This window comes from Falco rusticolus, chromosome 12 (assembly GCF_015220075.1).
Source record: "Falco rusticolus isolate bFalRus1 chromosome 12, bFalRus1.pri, whole genome shotgun sequence".
Lineage (NCBI taxonomy): Eukaryota > Metazoa > Chordata > Aves > Falconiformes > Falconidae > Falco > Falco rusticolus.
The window spans coordinates 28,521,018-28,541,970 of NC_051198.1; the positions used below are offsets into that span (position 1 = coordinate 28,521,018).

Here is a 20,953-nt window from a genome sequence, read left to right on the forward strand (position 1 = left end):
TGAGAGCCTGCGTGGGTTCAGCAGTGACTGGACAGATGCGTGGGAAAAAGGCCCTTGCAGGTGTTGAGCGAGAGGATGGGAGTGTGCTGGCAGCAGCAGGGTGCTCAGAAGAGGTGTCCCTGTGCTCACTTGTCCGAAGCTTTCCCCACATCTTTGCTGTCGAGACTGCCATCAGGGATGGGGTATTTAGGCAGGTGTGACCCAGCACCACTGCCTTTCTGAGCAGCCCTCTGTGCGTGGCTCTCACCCCGTGCCACAGCGGCCACATGCCCTGTGCCCCGAGTGCATCCCTGGGACAGCTCTAGCAGTACAGCTTGGAGGCTCTTTGCAGGGAAGGGTGTGTAAATGAGCAGGAAAAACACGGCGTGCATGCATATATGTGTGCATATACATTGATATATTGAATTTACCACATTCCTGTAAGGAAACTGGGCTGTGGAAAGCTGGGGCTGGGTTTGGGAATGAGCAGCTCGGCAGGGAGGGAGCTGTGGGCACACCGGTCCTTTCCACAGGGGGTGCCGAGGGAAGTCTGCTGCGGGGCTGGATGGGGACCAAAACCCTCATCCCTCCCCTTGCTGCTCTGCATCCCTCCACTGGCTGCATCCTGTCGTGCTGGCCCTCACCTGGGAAATACCAACCCCTGGGCAGGCGCTGCCGTGTCCTGCCTGCACCGTGTCCTGCCTGCACCTCACCTTGCCTGGTGGTGCGTGCTCGGCAAAGTCCAGGAGCAGTTCAGAAGTTGGCAGAGAGTAGGAAGCCTTTTAAAGTAATTTGTTTCCTTTAGCATGGCTAGATATTATTTTTTTTTCCTTCTTTCTCCCTGCTCCTCTGAGCACCGTATTCCTCAGCTCAGCAGTTTTAGAGCCGGGCGGTACAAGCGGGTACAACCACAGTGGCTGTGCCTGGCTGGGGCGAGACCCCCGCGCTGCAGGGTGCTGGGCAGGTGTTACTGGTGCCCACCCAGGGAAGGGAGGAGGGTGCACCCCTTCCACAGGGGCTGCCACGCATCCTTCTGTGAAGCATTAAGTGGTGTTGGAGACAGCTTACCGGGGACCATGGCATGGCACAGACCATTAGTCTTGCTGAGTACAGCTCTGATTGTACTTAGTGCTGCCTTCCTATCTCTTGTTGCTGAACCGTAGAGCACTTTGCAGCGATTAATTCAGCATGGGACTCTTAAGTGAGCATTATTGCCCTTGTTTTAGAGCAGACATAAAGGTCGCTGGCAGACCAAAAGCAGAAACTCTCTGCCATACAGATGTTCACCAGCCTAGCTGTCACAAGCCACCAGTACCTCTCGCTGGACAGCTTTTGTCTCAGCACTTTTTTTTAGGTCCATTTTGTTGCCCTTGTTGTTCCTTCCGCAGCAAAAAGCGGGGATGCGTTTAGATGCTCAGCTGTACCTGGTAGTTTGGGATTAAAACTCTTCTTTGCCTGTGTAGGAGAAAAAGTCTTGGCTTGTGTAACCAGTTATTTCTGGCGCATCTCTCCAAGCATCTGCGTTGATGTGGGCAGCAGCATCAGACGCTGCCGGCTGCAGAGGGGCCGGTCCTGCTGCCGGCTGCACGTGCAGGCTTGCTGGGGCTGTGGTGGGCATTGCAGCTGGGGCTCTGCATCCCTCCTTTCCCAGGGCTGTGCACGAGCCAGTGGCGGGTCATCCAGCTTGGAGCTGGGAGCCTGCAGTGGTGTGTCCAGAGCTCTTTGTATCTCGTGAGAGTTTTTTCTCCTTTGGGCTCTAACGAGGGCAGGAGGAGCACAAAAACACTCAGCTGGAGCTTGTGCTCCAGAGGTGCCTTTACAAGCAGTAAACAAAATATAAAAGCAGTCAGGTAGGATTTATAGAGGTATTGGGACCGGTGCTGGCCTACCTGCCCTGCAGCTGGTAGGACCTCAGCACTGACTGCTGTGGTTTTTTGGGAAGGGTCTGTGGAGTAGCACATCTTCTCCTTGGCAGGTCTTCTCCATCCACAGGGTTTCTGCTCCCCACCCTTCCTTCCACGAGGTATTGTGGCTTTTGCTTGCTCCGGCATGTCTGTTGAAGCCTGAATGTATCTCCAAGCCCTTTGTGTCACCATCTTCTCCCCTCTGCTTGAAGGCACACTGTGGCTGGTGCCAAGGGCTCAGGGGGGCGAGGGGAGGTGGAGGCATGCCTGTAGCTGGGGGCAGAGAGCTGCTGAGGGGGGCAGGAGGAGGTGAGGATGGAAAAAAAACCAGGAGGGGATGTCAGCTGGTGGATGCCCAGTGTTAAGGGGAACAGCATCACCAGTTCGGTGCTTGACTCGTGATTTAGGACCATCCAGACAGCAGAAGGGCTTGGTTCATCTCCAGTTACGCAGACCCAAGCAGGGGTGGTGCGAGAGCCTTCCCTCCCGTGGTGGGGAGCCTCCCCGCCGCTTCCACTCCCCACCTGCCCTGGTTTCCACCAGGAAGCCTGGCTGGAGCCATGGCTCCTCTGCAAGGAGAGTCCCTTCCCCCGGCAGCTGCGGGCCGTTGGCTGCTGCACGGATATATCCAAACCTGTGGGCAGAGAAGCTGCGTTAGCCCGGTCTCAGCCGTACCCCTCCTTTCCTCTCCTGCCAGCCCGGAGTTTAACAGCGTCTCATTTCCCTCTGGCTGGGAAGACTAGCTCCTCATTTCTTTGCAGCTACTGTCAGCAGCAAACACGACCTCATTTGTATTATCCCGTGTCTGATCCCACCTAATCCTTAATGCAGTGCTGCCGGCAAGGGGAGCGTGTCGCGGCGGGAGCGAGGGGGATGAAAGGCATGCGGGACGGTTGTGGCTCAGCTGGGCGGTGGGGTGTCTGAAAGGGGGTCCAGCCCCTGCTTTCCACTCCTTGCATCATGTGGGGCACTGCCCCTTTCCCCCATGGGTCTCTGAGAGCAGGGACCTTTGCCTTCAGTGGGTATTGCGCAGCTTCTGGTGGAGCTGATGTGGCCACCTGGTGTGAAATGCTCTCCGTTGAAGAGAGCATTGGGCTGTTTTGGTGCTGGCTCTGAGTCTGGAGGTCCTGGAGGTGTTGCCTATCGATTTGTTTCTGGTAGGCGGGTGGGCAAGCCTTGTGTGTTGACACCTCCATGCTGCGTTGGCCAACAAATGGAGCCTGTGTTGACTTGTGACCCAACAGCACTGCAAGAAGCTGTACCGTGGCCGCAGCCACAACTCCCTTCCAAGCCTGATGCTGCCAAAGCATCAACAGATTTAGGGGGCTTATATCTGCCTTGATTTGAGCCCTGCCACTGGCTTGTATCATGCTTGCTCTGCTTGCCCACATGCCCGGTACCTCCTCACATCATGCACTAATACAAAATGCCGTCCATGGGAGCGCTTTAGTGTCGGCACTGGAGGGGAGGAGGTTTGGGAATTTGATGCGTTGAGGTACGTGGCAAGGCTCCCTGCTTCCAGGCGTGGGTTCACCACGGTGTGTGGAGTCATGGTGGAGCCGAGCAGGAGTGTGCCAGGAGCCGTTAGGTGCACTGCCTCACCGTGGTGGAGGAGACATCTTCCCGTGTCAGCCAAGGAGGCTGGTGCATGCCCAGGCTGGAGCTGCCCACCAAGATTTCCATGCTACGTTTTCATAACCGGTGACTCCAAAAATGCTCTTTTCCTTATTGCAGCGAAATGTGTGTGTATGTGTGAGAGAGTGCCAAACACAGATTTTTTTTTTTTTTTTCCGATAATAACAACAAAGCTCATTGCCTGGTTGCTGGTTTCCATCCAGGTCCCCATGCTTTTAGGAGGTGTTTTGAATTTGCTGCATCAGGTGACTTAGAAGTGGGGGTTCTATTGTTATTTTGAGTGGGGGTTTTTGGTTGACGTTCTGGGTTTCTTTTATCTTTTAGAGATTTGCAGAAATATTGATCAGATGTTGCCAGCGTGTTAGGGAAAGGGGGAAGGGAAGGTTGTCCTGTGTCTCCGGGCTGTGACATAGCAGTGCTTTTTGAACCAGCATCCTCCTGGGTGTGAGAGCTCCAGTGATGAGCCCTTGGTGGTAACACACCTGTCCTCCAAATTACAGATGTTGTTTGCTACAAGCCCAATTACAGCTTTGATTGTTTTTGTCCATGTCCCTGTGTGACCACCCCCCAACGCGCCCCTGGCTCTGTTTTCCTTTTGCATCTCTGATCTCCCAGCAATGTGGGAAGCTGTGTTCCTGCCTTTGCATGAGCTCAGCAGGAGGGGGTGGTGGGGTGTGAGTCTCCATACTCATTTGCTTGCTTCTTTTTTTGGAAAGGGTGATGCTGTTTAAGCCTGTCCCTTGAGAGGAGCAGGTGGCTTTTGCGGTGGCAGGAGGGGGTCTTTGCTCCAGAAGAAGCCACGATTCTTTCCCAGCACTGTCTCTTCTCTCCCTGGGGGCTTGATTTTTCAGGCAAATTTACCCTAAAATATTGATCAGGCCTCGATATGAGCTTTGGCCCATGTTGTCCTCAGGCTGTCCCTGTTGCATGGACCTGGCATGTCCCACACCCTGGTTCCCATGCCCAGCTGCAGCGCTGCTCAGGGTTTGCTTGTGCAAGCAGCAGCTCTGTGCTGCTGGAAGGTGGCTGGAACCTGCAGATCTGCCTGTGATCTGCCTGGCCAGGCCACGCTGGCCATGCCTTGCCTCTGATCTTCCCCATCCCCAGCTCGGCCTGCATCATCCCAAGGCACAGCCTTTTCTGGAGCTCCAGCAGCGCCTGTGCTTGCGGCTGGCAGGGACCCGCAGTCCTTGTTTATTTTCTAACTCACCATACCTTGCTACAACGCATCTCTCACTAGCCAGGGTTGGGTTTTTTTATTCCTATTACTGAGCTGAGATAGGAGAAGGTTGGGCTGACACATACGCTCTAAATTATGCTGCTGTATCTCTGGTGCTGTCAGTCATGTTGCTCCCAGGCTCGGGATCTTGCAGACACTCCAGCAGCAGGTACCTAAGGATCAAAGGTTTAGATCGGTTCTTGCTGTCACAAATGTTTTATATCTAATTCCTCCTTGAGCAGAGTTGCGGGGAGGATGGGCTGGCAGCTGGGTAGTACATGCACCCTGGAGCACTGATGCCATGACCTGAGCTTCATCCCCTCCTGCCTGCCTGTTGAGGACCAGCTCCGGGTTACAGAAACACCTGCCCCTCTGCAAAATGCGTTTGAGATGAGGAGGTGGGTCACCAGGGCTTTTTGGTGGTGGAATGGTGCCTGACACGTGGGCACCAGTGGGTCCCACACTCCAGCTGTGCACTGAGGGTTTGCAGGATGCCCCACGGGTCGGCACCCACAGCCCGTGCTGCCCCTGCCAGCTGCCGAAAACCCACCCCAGGCTCCTGCATCCTCTCGGTGTGGGGTTGGGCCGCCCGTGTGTTTGCTGGTGGTGCTTTTAAATACGTTGGAGAGGTCATGCTCTGACCAAGAACATCCCCACTGGTACCAGGGCAGCTGGTTGGCGTGGTTTGGGCTGGGCTGGCCTGCAGCACATCGCTGCACACTGTGCACAGTGCAGGAAAGATCTCCAAGAGGGCTTGGGGCATTTTAGTTGGTCACCAGCAAGGATTTTCCTCTGCTTTTCCCACTCTGCAACGAGTGAGAGATGGGAAGAGCAAAAAAGGCCTCGTGCTGGAGCTGCTCGGCACAGGTGATGCTCCCTGGGGAGCCACCCACCAGGTGGGAACCTCGTGAGTTAATTGTAGGAGCAGGGAAACTGAGGCACGGCTGGGGGGGAGTCCGGGGCTTTGCCAGAGCTGGAAATGGAGTGCAGGAGTGGGGAGTTTTGGCTGACGGCATTTCTTGTCCTTGCTGAGCTCCTTCCTTGGAGCACATTTGCCTTGGTGCCCGCTTGGTAAAGCTCTGCTCCTCAAAAGCAGTTGGCTGACAGAGGGAGGGGGAAAGGCAAGCTGGTGGCTTCCTGAAGACAGCTGAAACCATGCATATAACTGCCTTGCATACTTGAAATTATTTTATTTTGCTTGAATATCTGTTCTTCTAACCTCTGGGGTTTTTTCCTCCTCTGTTAGAATAAACCAAGGTAAAATAAAGGCTGAGCTTTCCCTCCCTTAGAGGCACTTTTCCCTTCAAATTAATATGCTGCTGTTATCCATCGCCCCTCGTTGCTGCTCGGTTTGGAAAGGCGGCTGCTCGGGGAAGGATAGTAGCATTAGTTTATAAAGCTGGGTAAAGATCCCCATGGAAGCAATTACCAGATGGATTACCCCTGGTTTTGCTGCTGTGAAGAGGCCGCATCAGGTCGAGGATGCCGAGTGTATTGACAGCACCATCTCAGATCAGCCGCTTGCTTCTTCAAGGGCTGGGTTCAGGGCAGGACTCGGGCTGCCGGCACCTTTACTCTCGCCTCCCTGCCCTCCTTTTCCCTCCGATGCCACCTATCCTGGGCTGGCCTCTGGCATGTGGGACCCACAGCTCTGTGGGGAAGGGGGAGACCTTCCCCAGCCCCCGAGGTGCTCAAGCTCTGTGGTTTGGTAGGAGTTTGGACTTTTATGCAGAAGGACGAGCAAAGCTCAGCTGGAGACCTAGCGCAGCTATGGACTCCTAAGTACTAAATCATCTGCTGCTCCTGCTGAAGCTTGGGAAGGCTGGTTTGACCTTCATGGCTGGGAAGCAGCTCATGTCTGTCCTGAAACGGCACAGAAGGAAAAACAAAACACCGTCTGTCTGCGCAGGAGCTCTGTTTTGCCACGCTACTTGCCTCTGTGGGTCCGGGCTCTTCTCGGTGTGTTTGACCTCTGATGATCCTGAGAATGAGCTTAATCTGGCTCGTGTGGAGGTGACAGGGGGTGCTACCTTTGTTTCTTTCCCAATTAGCGCCCCATGTAATTGCTGACGACCTTTGGGGAGCAGCTCTGGTGCTCACCCGCCTGCTGCCCCGCGCCGTGCGGCCAGCGGATGGTGGCACCAGGCTGTGGAGGGGCTGCTCGTGGTCCTCCGATCAGTGCGGCACCACGGCTGCAAAGATGCTCTCTGCCGTCTCCCAGCGCCCCAGCGAGCCGGAGCGGGGTGCCAAGGGGACCCCCTCTGGCCAGGGAGCAAAGGAGCTTTGGGAGCTGGCATCTGGGAGGATGGAGAGAGCCTGGGGGGGCTGCAGGTGTCCCACCGCTGGTGGGAGCCACAGTGGGGGCATCAGGGAGGGGACTGTCCCCATCAATCTGGGGGGCTTACCGTGGGGCAGAGCTGCTGCCAAACCAGCGCTTTTCCACCTCTTTTGTTTTTTTTAAACCTGAAGTCTTAAAGAAAATAAATCATCTCAGTGGAAGGAGAGTCTCTTATAGACTCTTGAAACCTATTTGGTTGTCGTTGCTCTCCAGGATTGCTGTTTGCAGACCCATTAGAAGAATTCACAGGTACCGTCAGGCTTGGACTGGCCTCGCTTATCCCTTCTTGGGGGGCTTTGGGAGAGCCCAGAAAACCTTTTTTGGCAAAAGTTTGGGAAGACTGATGCAGCCTGAGCTGCCGTCCCGCAGCATCCCAGGGGAACTGCGGGCAGCGGGAGGAGGAGATGGCTGAAAATCCCCTCCATCCTCCTGCTTGGCTCCCGGCGCAGACAGAGCTGGGTCTTCTCTTTTGTCCAGTCAGCAGCTTGGTTTATGCTGACCTCCTAAATATTCAGCTCATTATACGGTGTAACGTATAAATAAAACAGAAGCAGGCAGCAATATTCTCCAGGAGGATATAATCGGCTTCCTTTCCTTTTTAATTATACAGGATTTGTCTTCATGTGTCAGGCTATCCTACAGGCTAATTTATTATTTTAAAGAATGAAAGCCTGTGTTCTTTATGAAGTGAGTCGCTTCTGTATGTACCTGATTTGGGGGATCCAAGACGGAAGACCATCTTTCCAACTGGGAATACAGGGAATTTTGTAGCTGCATTTTGTTTCTAGAGGTCACTGGCCTGGATCCTGCACTCCTCCCCATTCTCACAGGGCAGCAGGAGGTTCCTCAGCATGTTGGAGGTGATGGGGGTCACCACGAGGATTCCTTGGGATCTGGCTGGGGTGTGGGATGCTGGCAGGCAGTGTGCATTGCCTCCCTCAGCACAGAGGCAGGACGGTGGCCTGATTGCAGGGGATGGGTAGGATGCAAGCCAGTGGGTAGGAGCATCGTCCATGCGTGAAGCTCAGGCGCAGGCTGCCTGCAGGAGGAAGGGGGTCTATTTGAACCCGGCACTGCTGCCGGCATGGCTGATAAGCATGGTGTGAACTCTGAGCTGACTTGCTTTCTTCTAAGGGAAGCCCTGGAAACAAAATTTGGCTGTTCATCAAAGCAATGAATCTGTCATCTTTCCCTTCTTGCAACTCAAAGTCTCCTGCTCCTGATTTGCAAGGGAAGTCCCCAGTTTGGTGGCTTCCCTGGCCATCTGTTTTTAAATTAAAGCTTGGGTGCCCTTACTAGAAAAAGCATCAATAATTCTCCAGTGGCTTTTCATGCCATTGTATTTGGCTGGATTTATTTAGCAGATTTAAGCCTCTGGAGGGTGTTTTTATGTCATTTACCACAAATCGGGACAAGAAGATGTGCAAAGAGCTGGTTCTGGTTGTGACTGGTGTAGCGATAGCTCAGCCGCCCTAGGGCTGTGTTGGCTGTGTGGGCTGAATCAGTGGCCAGCAGCCTGTGCTGGTGCTAGCTGGGCGTGGGGGTGGTGAGAGGAAGACACTGCAGAACCTTCTCCAGAGCCTGAATGCGGGGATGTTTCCATCCAGGCAGTGGTTGCAGCTGTAGTTCTTGAAGGTCAGGTCTTCTTCCATGGCCAGTTTCTAGCCTTTTCAGTCCTGTTGCCTGATGCAGGAGGTGTCTTGATTATGCAAACCTGTGCATGTGCCACATGAGAGATCCAGCCACTGCCCAAGCAGGAGTGGGCATTAGAGTGGTGGTTGGAGGGAGACAGGTAAAGGAAACTGGGTGATGGGCAGGAAGGGCAGCAAGGGTGGTGACAGCATGGCCTTGGCCTCAAGGCCAAGTGAGAAAGTGGGACGCTTACTAGAAGGTCCTCAGGGACTCATGTTCCCTGCCCAGGTAGCAGAGGAGGTGGCGATGCTCTGTCTTTTGAAGATGGAGCAGCATGCCCGTGGACGTGTGCAAGCAGGAAAAGGTCAGTGGCAGCAAGAAGCTTAATGGTGAAAGTTCAGAGCTTCTCCAGGGAGCCTAGCTGCAGGACAGGCTTTGCTGAAGAAGTGCTTTGCTTTAATTGGGTATCCATATTAATATTTAATTTGATTTTTTTTAAAAAAAAATTTCGTTCTTTCTTCCCCCAGCAAGGGGGGTCAGAGCAGACTCAGATCTGCAAGTCTCTCTTGAGAGGCAGTGAATCGCTTCTGAGCAGTGGGAGATGCTGGTCCTCCTTGGGGAAGGGTGGGATCCTGGCAGACATGGGTCTGCTGTGTACCCCCATGGGGTCCCGCAGGAGCTGCCACCAAGGAGCGCCTGAGCGTTGTGCCCAGGTAGCTGGGCAAGAGGAGGAGTAGTTTCACAGCCCTCAAATAAAGGAGCTGGAGCTAAAATCCCCCCAGGGCAGAAGACTAATTAAGGGTGGATGATGGCTGGAGCCCAGAGCTACCTCCGTTTCCACTGCATGGTTGCTGTTAGCACAAAGCTGGAGAAGGCGGCACCGAGCCAGTGAAGCACTTAAGCAAGTACTTAACTTCAAGCATTTAAACAGGGATTTCTGTGGGCTCCTCCAAATGCCTGGAGTCACTTAAGTTTGTGTTTAAGTGCTTGATTGGCTTGAGGGCTGTGCAGTTTGGCGTGGGGACGTGACCCTTCCATAGGCCGTGCAGGTTTGCTGCCAAGTGGTACCTGATGCAGGGGAGGATGTGCTGCAGGAGGGGTACGAAACCTGTTCTGCAGAGACCCACAGCCTGATTTTGGCACTGCCACACGCTCTTCGGACGGGGCAAAAAGCATGGCTGTGGTGCTCTGTCTCCCTCCCCCTTGTATCCTGGGGATGAGGCCATCGGGGCACACAACACAGTGCACGGGGCTAAGCCAAGCCACTGGGCGCTGGTGTCGAGAAGACTACACCAAAGCTCTGCTGAAGGATCTCGGACCTCGATTCTCCATCTGGGCTGTTTGGGGAGACAGGGAAGAGGACAGAGGCAGCGTGATGCTGCCCAACTTCTCTCCCCTCTGGGGCTGCTGACCCTCTTAGTGCTCGCACTGGCACGGGGGGACAAGGAGGGATGAGCCCTACCCTGTTTGAAGTATAATCCTTTCAGATGGCATTAGCGCCTTGGCTGGTAACAGCTCTATAATTGAACCTCCTGCTTGCAGGGGCCCTGCGCTTCAGTGAGAAGTTTAAATCCAATTTCTATAATGCCTGGTTGCAATTCCTGCTGAAAGATTGCCCTCGGCCTCCCGTGCCCCCGAGCTGTGCCGAACGCACACGTGCTCCAGCCCTCTGCACACAGAGGATCGACTGAGGGCGGCCAAGCAGCAGCATGCCATGTGGCATCCAAGTTTCTAGAGTTTTTGCTTGTTTATTGGAGATTTTGCTAGGCTGGTGCATTTTTGGTTTTTTTTTTTATTTCCTCCTGTTTTTCTGTAATGCCTGAATCCCAGGGAAGGCAGGACAGAGGCTCAGCAGTGAGTGCTTGGTCAGGGATTATGTAGGGAGGAGATTTTCTAGGGAAAGCTAGGTGTGTGTGGGGCCAAGGTAGAGGCACACTTGGCCACAGCCAGACCCCCTTGGGGTCATCGTTGCACCGGCACAGGCAGAACCCCTTTGCCTGGCCAAAGACGGGCTCCCTGGTGAACCTGTCGGGCTGGCTTGGGTTTGCTGCCTCTTGAAAGGATGCTTGTGGTGCCGGTCCAAGTCACCCTGGTCTAATGGCAACAGTCAGCAGCCCCAAAAAGGGAAGCAGCTTTTATTTTAGCGAAGGCTTAAGTTTTCTATTTTAAAACAGTGCCACAAAAGAAGAAAGTGAATCAGAGTCCAGTTTTGGCTCGCACTACCCACTCCTTTTCTTCTTGGGCAGCTGCAGGCTGGCCCTGAGGATGGGTGCGATGTGCCCATCCCCAGTCACCACTGCCTCTGTTTGGGCCAGGCTCTTCACCCAAAACGCCCTTTCCCCACCGGGCTGCCTCGCTGCGCCTGCCCCTGCCCAGCACCCAGCCTGCTCCGGGCTCCCATCCCCTGCCCAGCACCCAGCCTGCTCCGGGCTCCCGTGCCGGCGAGGGGTACTGGGGGCTGCGGGCAGGGGGGAGCAGAGCATCCTGTGGGGATGCTGTGGGCCTGCAGCAACAGCCAGCTGGGTTGCTTGTTCCTCCTTCCCGCTCCAGCGATCCCTGCTGTACTGTAATCACACAATTATTATGCCATTAAAATGTCATATTCGCAGAAATCCACATAAACAAGGCATTAGCAGTTGCCAGAAAATTGTAGTTTTACTGCTAATGACCCGCTCTCCCCCCGCAGCACTGCTTCCTTTTTTTTTTTTTTTTTTTTTTTTTGGTTTTGGTATTTTTTTCCCCTTTTTTTTTGTTTCTGAGCCATGATCTAAGAGGCAGATGATGAATTACATCTTTGCACCTAGAGGCTTTCAATCCTTACTGTACAGTTGCGGTGAAAAGCTGCCTCTCTGCTTGCCCTTTGCCGGCGAGGCTGCGAGCGGTTTTAGGGGGGGTGGATTTAGAGAGCTGGCAAAGGATGAGGGCAGCCCTGCCCTTGGCTGGATGCTGGCGTGAGATGGGATCTGCTCTCTGCAATCAGTTTTGTCCGTGTCTCTTTGTGTGGAGGGGTGCCTCTTGCTGACCCCCCTGAGGACCCCCCTGAACGTGGTGTTGGCAGAGGTGGCACCTGTTTGCCAAGAGCAGCCAGCTACCCCCTTGGATATTTTTTCCTCTCTTTCCTGCAGAATCATTGAGTCTCTCAAACTCTTTTAAGCACTGACTGTGTTTCCTATAATTAATGCCAGCCATTAAACTGCAACGTTGAAAGAGAAATTACCTAATTCCAAGAAAAAAAATGAAAATTTATTACTAGTACATGGGAGAAAATGAATATGAAACTTGGAGAGAGGAACCCTGTAGAAGATAAATAGAAAGGCAAGTGGAGTATTGACTTGATCCTTTTCTAGTGCAGGGTAATTTGGCTTCTAAAGTGAGTTAGATCATAATAAATTAAATTTAGATTTCTGCACATCAGTTAAATAACTCCCAAGACGCAATTCTGGTGTGAGGAAGACGTGATAATACGTGGCGGAAATACTATAATGAAGACCTTACCCAGTAACCCCTAACTGATGTGCTGCCCCTGGGTGAGCGAAGGGGATTTCTCCTTATGCCTTAACTCGCATTCCCTGTGCCCGATCGGGCACAGAGACACAGGTGAGTCCCCGTGTGCGGGTCAGGGAGGTCTCTTGCCTCCCACCACCTGCATAGCTGGGAGCTTTTCATCTGAGGATGCTGCCTCACTTTCCCTCCCTGCTTTGCACAGGTATTTTTTTGCAGAGGTTGGTGTGCACCTGTGTCCAAGCATCCCGCTCCAGTTTTGGTTACCCTTGCAGGGAAGCTTGGGATGGAAACCTGAAAAACACCCAAAAGATCTGGACAGGAGATGTGGATTGAGAGCAGATGACCAAACCTGGGTATCTGCTTCTGGCTGAGAAAGTTAACAGAATCCCTGGGCTTATTTCTTGGCCAGATAGTGGTTAAAATAACTCTGTAATATCTATTTGGCATCAGTTTGCTCTTGATCTCAGATGTCTACTTACTTAGCTACCTGATATTTAGGAACCATCCTACTGATAGCTTTTCTCAACCGAAAAAGGAGAGTCTGGGTGAGTCGAGGTGGGCTGATACCTTTCAGGTGGAGGTTTCACAGGGGTATTAGTTATTCACTGGGGTGTGAAACAAGAATGCAACCCTTGGATGAGAGGTATATCCAGGGCAGGCTGAGAAGCAAATGCCATGGGATAAAGCACCGGCATTTGTCCACGTATCCACTTACTGCTGGGACCCCCCAGTAAGAGGATGGTAGTGGGGTTAGATGAATGCTGGGGAAATGCCATCCCAGACCTCAAAGCATGTCCCGGGACCCTTCTCTGCACTGACTCCCTGCTTCTCCTGGCCTGGCCAGAGCCCTGCTGCCCTTGCAGCACATGTAGAAGCTCCAGTTTTCCTGGAGCCATGGGAATCCATCGGCCCTCCTGCTCCAGCCGTCGGATGCTCGCCTGACTGCACCCTTCTATCTGATTCCAGGCTATTGTGTTTAACTGACATTAACAAAAATGTGTATACACACATCCGGCAGCCTTAAGTGCTACGTGGCCACTTTTAAAAACCATTTCTCTTCTTATTAAGTTTGATAAAACCAACTTTTACTTTTCTTCACAGCATTAAAATTTAGGGACCGCAGCTTGGCGGCAGTTGTGTTAATGGCTCCGGGCTTCCTGGGGTCATCGTGAGATCTTATAAATGCCAGGCTGTCGGTGGCTCCGTGATGCGATCGGCTCACTTCTCCCTGGTCTTTTACTGCAGCAGTAAATCTCATTTTGCAAGATGCCCTAGAAAAAGCATAAGCAATATTTATCACCCTGTGTACATCAGTCTTCCCGAAAGCTGGCAGGCGGGTTACATACATCCCCCTCGTAAACCTCCTGCAGTGACCTTACTGGTTTCATAACTTTCTCCCAGTCCTGAATAACTTTCTCCCAGTACAGCTGGTGGCTCGGGGCTTTCTTCTGATCTTCCCTGCACTGGGGTAAGTGCTGCAGTTGCTCCTGAGAAAGGCTGTGGGGTCACACTAGGGCAGGATGAATACAACCCTGTGTCTGGAGCCCCTGCATCCCATCCCTGGGCTCTGTTGGCTTTTTGGGGGTGCTTGTGTCACGGTGACCCAGGGTGGTGTGGGGCATCGTGTGGATGGAGGTACCTGCCTTGATCCTGCCATGGTTCACTTGCAGGAGCTGGTGCTCTGTCCTCCCCTTCCTCTGAGTAAAGAAAATGTGCTGCCAGATGCGAGTAAAATCAATTACAGGATAAAAATCGCCCATTTCAAAAGCTTCATTTTGCACTATTAGCAGGCAAAATCGGCTTTGAGATGGTGTGAATTGAGGAGGGGAAAAAAAAAATGAAATGAAGAAGAAAAGATCAATTATTGGATAAGATCACAATTTTCTTTAGGGCCGAGATGTCTGTAAATGTTTGCATCTCTCCGTGTTACAGGTAGGCTGAGATCAAAGAAGTTGGGCTGCTGTAACGATGAGATCTTATCGGCGCTGCATTGTGCTTGCTGGCTCAGGCACCGTGCCACCGAGGAATGCTTAAACCCCCTGAGAGCATCGTGCTGCTGAGGGATGCTTGAACCCGCTGATGACACCAAGCCGCCCAGGGATGCTTAAACCCCTCATGGCTTGTCGGAGCTGCTGGGTAACCCCAAAATGCAGTTCCTCCATCCTTTTGGAGATGGGGGGATCACACAGGCATGTGCTTGCCTGCTCTTCTCCCTGCAGTTAGGGCTGAAGTCCTCGGTGGGAGACTCTGTGGCAGAGATGGGCTGGGAGGGTGACAGCCCCCTTCTCCCAGGGTCCCATTGCTGGAGCTGGCTCTGGAGCCAGGATATGGCTGTGGAAATGTTGGATTGTGCTTGATGAAACTGCTGCTGTGTGATGGCCCTTTCACACCTGAAGGGTTACAGGGGCGACAGGGCGTGTGGTGTAAAATACCTTTGTTTTTTGGCTGGAGAGAAATTAAAAGCCTAACGTGATCTTTGCGCTTTTATATTCCTTGAGACCGTGCTGTTTGAGAGGAGTATCCACCAGAGACCTGAATTCGGTTTCAGATCAGTCATTTTCAAGTCAAATCAGCAGGCTGTCTTAGAACACACCGTTTGAAGATCTAAGAACAAAAATCCCCCAACTAATGAGGGTCCCTGTTAGCCTGCTGTGGTGATGCTTGCCCATGCCAGAGGGCTACCGACCTCCGGCGGGGCCGGGGCGGACCTCCAGGATGGGGTCAGGTGTCCTCTGGTCTCTCCTGTCTCTAATGGGGCTGACTTTGTGTGTGCAGGGCTCGGACGTGGACTGGGACGACCTTTGGGATCAGTTTGAAGAGCGGAGGTACCTGAGCGCCCGCAGGTGGAAGGGCGGCGAGGACCCGTACCGGCTCCATGCCTTTAACCAGCGGGAGAGCGAGAGGATCCCCAGTGACCGTGCCGTCCGCGACACCCGCCACCACAGGTTCTGCCTCCCCCCTGGTTTCTCCTCAGCTTCCTCACAAAACTTCATTACATGGGTGGATAATCCCGTTCCTCTTCAGGGCCGTGGTTTTGGGATGCTAGGTGGGTCTGGGGCCTTCACCCATGCCCAGCGGGTGTGCTTGGGATTGATTCTGTCTGCGTTGTATTTTTAGGATTGACTCTTTCAATGTGCTTCATTTCTTGGCATGCCTGGATGTTCTAAACCTATTAATTAAGACCATAGGGAAAGAAAGGGAAAGCCTCTTCTTTTTTTCCTTCCAAAAAGTAATGGGTGTATGAAAGTGCATCTCCATGATGGGCAAAAAGCCTTCACCAGTGCTGGGAACTCTGGCTCTGCAGAGGGTTCAGTGAGATGGTGCAAGGGGGATAAAATAACTGTTGAGGACTTATTTTGCTCTGTAGAGAGAGAGGTTAATGTGGGGAATAAGGGACTTTTGCTGAGTGAGGGAGAGAGGAAGGTAAGAACTTGTTGGGTTACCAGCCGCTCCAGCACCATCGGGATCAAAAATACCCTTCGGCACCCAAAGGACCTCTGGGGAGACACAGGGAGGGGTGCAGCGAGGGTTGCCTTGCAGGACCCGCGCTCCCTTACTGCTGTCAGTGTGAGAAGGGCAGGGTGGGAGTTTTGGTGCACCACGGCTTGCCCTGAGCAAGCTGCAGCCTCCCTCCCCTCTCCAAACGCATCCCTTTGCAGCTGCAGGCTGTTGCTGGTTGATGGGGTTAACTGTTAGTCTGCTGGATGGAGCGATGCTGGAGTGTCCCACCGGTCTGGGAAACACCCACAAAGTTCCCTCAAGCGGTTTTTCTCCTTGTCCACAGGCACAGCATATACCTGGCCCCCACCGGCAGTCCCCAGCCCAGAGCCGGTGCAAGCCCTTCCCGAGGAGCTGTGCCTGGCATTACATCCCAGCCCGCTGGCAGCAGCCCCCCACTGCTGCCTTTGAGGGGGGTCCTGCTCCGGTGGGAGCTCAGTGCCGGACCCAGCCCTGGCACTGGCTGCCCGGGCTGCTCCTTGCTCCCAGCTCAGACTCAACTCCCGACTCTGAATTTCCCCTCTTCCAGTCAAAATGCAGCACTTAGGCTGAAATGCTTCAACAGCACCAGTTCTCCAGCACTATAGCAAGCGATGTGCTTATTTATTTATTCTTTTAGCTCCTTTTCATAGTAAGGACCAGATGCTCCTTTCTCCGGAGGGGATCTCTCAGCTCTGACGGACGCCTGTTATAGCTGAGCAGAGAGCGAGCGTGCTATTCCTGGAGAGAATTAATGCCAGGGATATTAACCATCTGCCCTATTAAAAGGGAAGATCAACTCAGCTGCCCCCTCGCCGTACCCCCGCTGCGTGGTGGCAGCCACCTTGTTCCTGGGTGGGCGGCCACGGTGCTGAGTGCTCTGGTGAAAGAAAAGTTCTCCTAATGGAGGAAGCGAGGGCACAGCATGTGGGAGGGGCTGGGGCTAATTGCATTTGCTTCCCATTTCCTTAACCCGGTAATTGGATTCTGATTTATTGAATATGTCTGAACAATGCTGTGGATGATGCACCATTAACTGAGCATTAGAGCAGCCACGGTGGAAATGGGGCTGCCAGGAGGTCGGGGGGAGGCAGGGGCTGGTGGGGAGGAGGGAGGGGGGGGAAGGGTCTGGGCATGGTGGTTGAGGGGGAGAGGAAGGTGCAGAGCTAAGCCGTCTCTGGAAAGACAATCCTTTCTCACAGCACAGGTGTCCCAGGAGCTGCCGCAGGCGATGCTCGGGCACTGCTGTGCAACCTGGGAGCTGGTCTTGGATTGCCCAGCAGAGCTGGGTGGGAAAGCATGGATGAGCATGGCCTGCTGTTGGAGCAGGGAGAAATTCCTGATAGCTGTCCAAAAGAATCCAGCGTGGGCTTGACCAGGAGAGGCCTTTCCCCTGAAGGGGAGGGCAGAATGCCATGGTCCAGGCTCCTGTGAGAAACCCCCAGGGTTCATGCTGCGTGACCTGCTGGAGGCTGTGCTTACAGACTTGCTTTGAAGGGTAAACCTGGCTTAGGCTGCTTTGTCCGAGCCAGACTGAAAGTGCTCAGGCTTGCTTGTTTGAGAGCAAGTCCAAACAGTCAGACCTCAATTCTGTTCCAGCTGACCTTGGAGGAAGGTACATCCCAGCACGGGCCCCATGCCAAGGGCACCACAATGCCAAGGGGCTCCTGCCCGGCTCACGCGAGGAGTTAGAAGGCTTTGGAGAGGGTCTCACCCACCTCTTTAGCTCATCCCCATGGGCAAGCAGGTTCTCCTTCAGCTTCTCAGCCAGATGTTGGTGCCCAAAGTGGCTTGGTCTGCTCTGCAACCAGGTTTTCAGTGTGTTTGCTCTCCATGGTTTATCCCCTCTACGATGCGTGGCAGCACCGAGACCCACAGACCTGCAGACCAGGGTAATGCCTCAAGGTCAGCACCTCGTAGTCCTGACCCTAGGGCCTGGAACATGGGGCTGCTGCTCCTTACAGCCTCTCTGTGCGGCGTTTTTCACCAGGATGGCTGCAGAAGATTTCCTGGGGTTCTCTTTGCTAATCCAACCAAGCATCTGGACTTGCCAACAATAGCTGAATATACAAAATCTGGCAAGTGCTGAGCAGCAATATTCTTGCCAGAAGGTCATGGAGAGGGCAAATACTTTTGGCGGGGTGGGATGTGGCACTGACAGCCAGTTGCTTAGCAATGTTTGCTGGATTGATTTTGTTTTTAAATTGCAGCCAGTGGAATAGTTTCAGATGGAGATGAATTGCAGTGCTACGAGGAATTGGAGCTGGAGAAACTGTGGTGGCTGTCTTTGCCTGCCTCTGGCCAGCATGGGGCTGTGAGGTCGCGCTTGGATTGTGGGTGATGTGAGCCAGGGAAATGTGGCTTCTGTGGACTGCATCATGTTGCTCAGCTTGGGAGATCTCACAGCTGGAGCATCACTCCTGGTGACCTGCCTGTGCTTTGCTGCTGTTAACTGTGTTCCTGGTTGCACGTTGACTAAACCCTTGGACCATGTAAAGGGGTGTCTTTCTCCAGGACAGGACCTTGTATGGTGGTATATTGCATCCCCACCAAGAATCGAGGTTAAAAAATCCCCGTGACTACAGCAGCAGGCTGGACCCGGATCTAGGTGATACATCCACGTCACGCGCAACCAGCTTGTGCTGCTGGTGTAGGTGGCTAGTCCCCCTCCCACGGTAGCCACATGCCACTGGGATTATCTCATCGCCACATCCCACCTTCTGCAACTCCCACCAGCAAACCGCAGGATGCAAACGGCAGCGAGTGAGTCAGTGCCAGGCGTGCGCATGGGGCCAGGGGGTGGGAGAGGAGCTGAGGTTTCCAGTATTGCTCAGCGGCTTGGAAAGCCAACAGGGAGGATGCGTCGCCCCCAGCCAGAAGATTTTGTCATGATGGCTCCCGGGCTTTTTCCATCTGTGGCAGACAGCTCCCAGGGAGGCCGGTATTCACCACGCGGTTACTCCATATGCTGCTTGGGCTGACCTCCGCCTCCCAAATGCTTCGTTGGGTTTAATAGATGTGCAGATGCTGCTGTGGCTGCCAGGCTGGGCTGGGACCACGAGTCGTGGCCGGCACCGACCTGAGCTGCCGTTAGTGCTCACTGGTGGTGGCGAACCAGAGGTGAATTTGGGAACAAAGAGGGTAGATGAGAGGGTAGTGGCTGGAGGAGAGGAAAGGTAAGAGCCTCTAGCAGACTTGCCTATTGCGAATCACGTCAGCCAGCCTCAGGCATCCTCCGCTGCCTGTTTTCCTCTGTTCTTCTTGCTTTTTCCCTCTGCAGCACTGACAGGAGTTTAGTAGTGCTGTCTGCAGAGGTGGTAGAGCAAGGAGGCCAGGGATGGAGCCCTCTCAAATTCCGGTGTAAGGCAGTAAGTTCCCTCCCTCCCCGAGTTACAAGTGCTTTACAAGAGGCTCTACCTACCCAGTTAAGCTTGAATTTTACAGCTGCTTGAGCGCGTGCGTTTGTGTGCGTATGTGCATATCTGAAAGAGAGAAAACAGCTGCTAAAATCAAGTTGTGGTTGAGATGCGAGGCTGGCAGGGATACTGGCAGACAGGAGGATCAGGCGTTGCATCTTCTGCTGAAGGTGAGAGCATCCTGGCAGCCCTGGTCATGCCAGCGTACGCCCCACAGAACAGCTCTGCCCTCGTAGTCTGTCCTGTTCCCTTTGAGGGGAACAGCACACACCGTCAGATTTCCTCCAGGTTTCTGTGCTCGAACCCCCGGGTGGTGCCAGCTGGAGAGTGTCCATTGGGTAGGAAAGCTGCCCAGGGCTGGTTGCTCTGCCATAGGGACTGTTCACGGAGGGATGGCAAGAGATGATGCCTGTGATGTTCCCTTGGGGCAGAGAGCTGCTGTCTTGCATTCTCAAGGTCCAGAAGTGCCAGGAGTTTGGCCCTGGAGCAGAAGCACTGCGCGCTGCGGTGTCATTTTCACCCGTTAATTGCAGTGTACATCCCAAGGATGCAGAGGCTGCACCTGCAGCGTGTTGGGGCAGCTCTAGTTGGGGCAGTCAAAAATATCCAGCTGTGCTGTGCGTGGAGATGACTGGGAGGAACACATGGTCCCAAGGGCAGTCCTACCTCTGCCAGGTGTGGTACCTGTGTGCACGGGCATGTGGGGCTGAGCATGCATCTCTGCACTGCACACCCTCCACATGTCCCCATGTCCCATGTGAAGGTGTTGGGCGCATGGCACGTGACAGCATGCGTAGATGTCCGCGTGCAGATTGTGTGAGGGCAGCTGTATCGCATGCAGGCTTTGAAGTGGCTCCGTTTCTGCCTGAGTTGATGATTGCATCCCAGGAGTGGCAAGCAGTCAAGTGCACTGAAAATATTGTAGTACCTTCTGGGAAGTGAAGAGTCAAAGAGGAGAAAAGTAGATTTTGATAGCATTGCCTTTGCCTTAGCGTGTTTATGATCCCCTTAGACTTCTTGCATTGCCTTGTCTTCCATCAGCTTCCTTGCCTGCTAGACCAAAACCACTTTGAGATGAATCAAGAGCACTGTGTCTCACCAGCTAGAAGTTCATTTTGTACCCCACACAGGGATTTAGGCATCTTATCTTTCTTGCCTGGTTTCTTGAGAGTCCCCAAAGGAGGAACTCAGTGTCTGGAGAACGACACGTGTGGAAAAGCACATCTTTTTCCGCAGGTGGAACAGAGGTGGGGCTCTGCTCTGCCATCCTCAGCGGTACCTGAACATTAGACCTGCACTAGCAGGTGGGTACCGAGCAGATGGCCAAACTCACTTTGAATCTGAGGGAAGGTTTGCAGGGAGGGTACTTGGGTGGACCTTGAACAGCTGAGAGCAGAACTGAACCTAGAGGTTTTCCTGGTCTGCTGCTGCCTTTCCCTTTGCTGACTCCATACATTTCTCAATGTGGCCTCTGGACTGTAGCTGAGCTAATCCAGTTTGCTGTGTAATGCAGACTAAGTCCTAAGGGATTCTGTTATTTTTAAAATTTGCTTATTCAGGCAGTGTCTTGTGAGTTGCTGACTCTGGATATGCTGCGTTGTAGACCAGGGCAAGAAGTGGCGTGGGTGCAGGTGTGGGTGCGGGTGGTCTCCCTGTGCCTGGTGCTGCTGGGTGCATCTGGTCAGGGCATAGGGGTGGTGGGACAGCACGGAGTGGGGTGTCTGGGCAGAGGTGCTTAGAGTGTGGTGGAGGTGGATGGAGCTCTGTCCATGAGGGTGGAGGGAGCCAGGTGATGAGGATGGTGGAGAGGGAGTGCTCAAATGCTATCACATCTCCAGACTTGGCATTG

The 20,953-nt window shown here is 53.6% G+C and overlaps 1 protein-coding gene across 1 annotated transcript in view; it reads left to right on the plus strand.

Annotated features, from left to right (window-relative positions):
* The window catches only part of GALNT14 (polypeptide N-acetylgalactosaminyltransferase 14), a 99,174-nt gene that overhangs the window by 21,563 nt on the left and 56,658 nt on the right, over positions 1 to 20,953 (plus strand). The window contains exon 2 of the mRNA XM_037405944.1: positions 14,987 to 15,156. Coding sequence (XP_037261841.1) covers positions 14,987 to 15,156 — 170 coding nt within the window. The remainder of the gene's footprint in view (positions 1 to 14,986; positions 15,157 to 20,953) is intronic.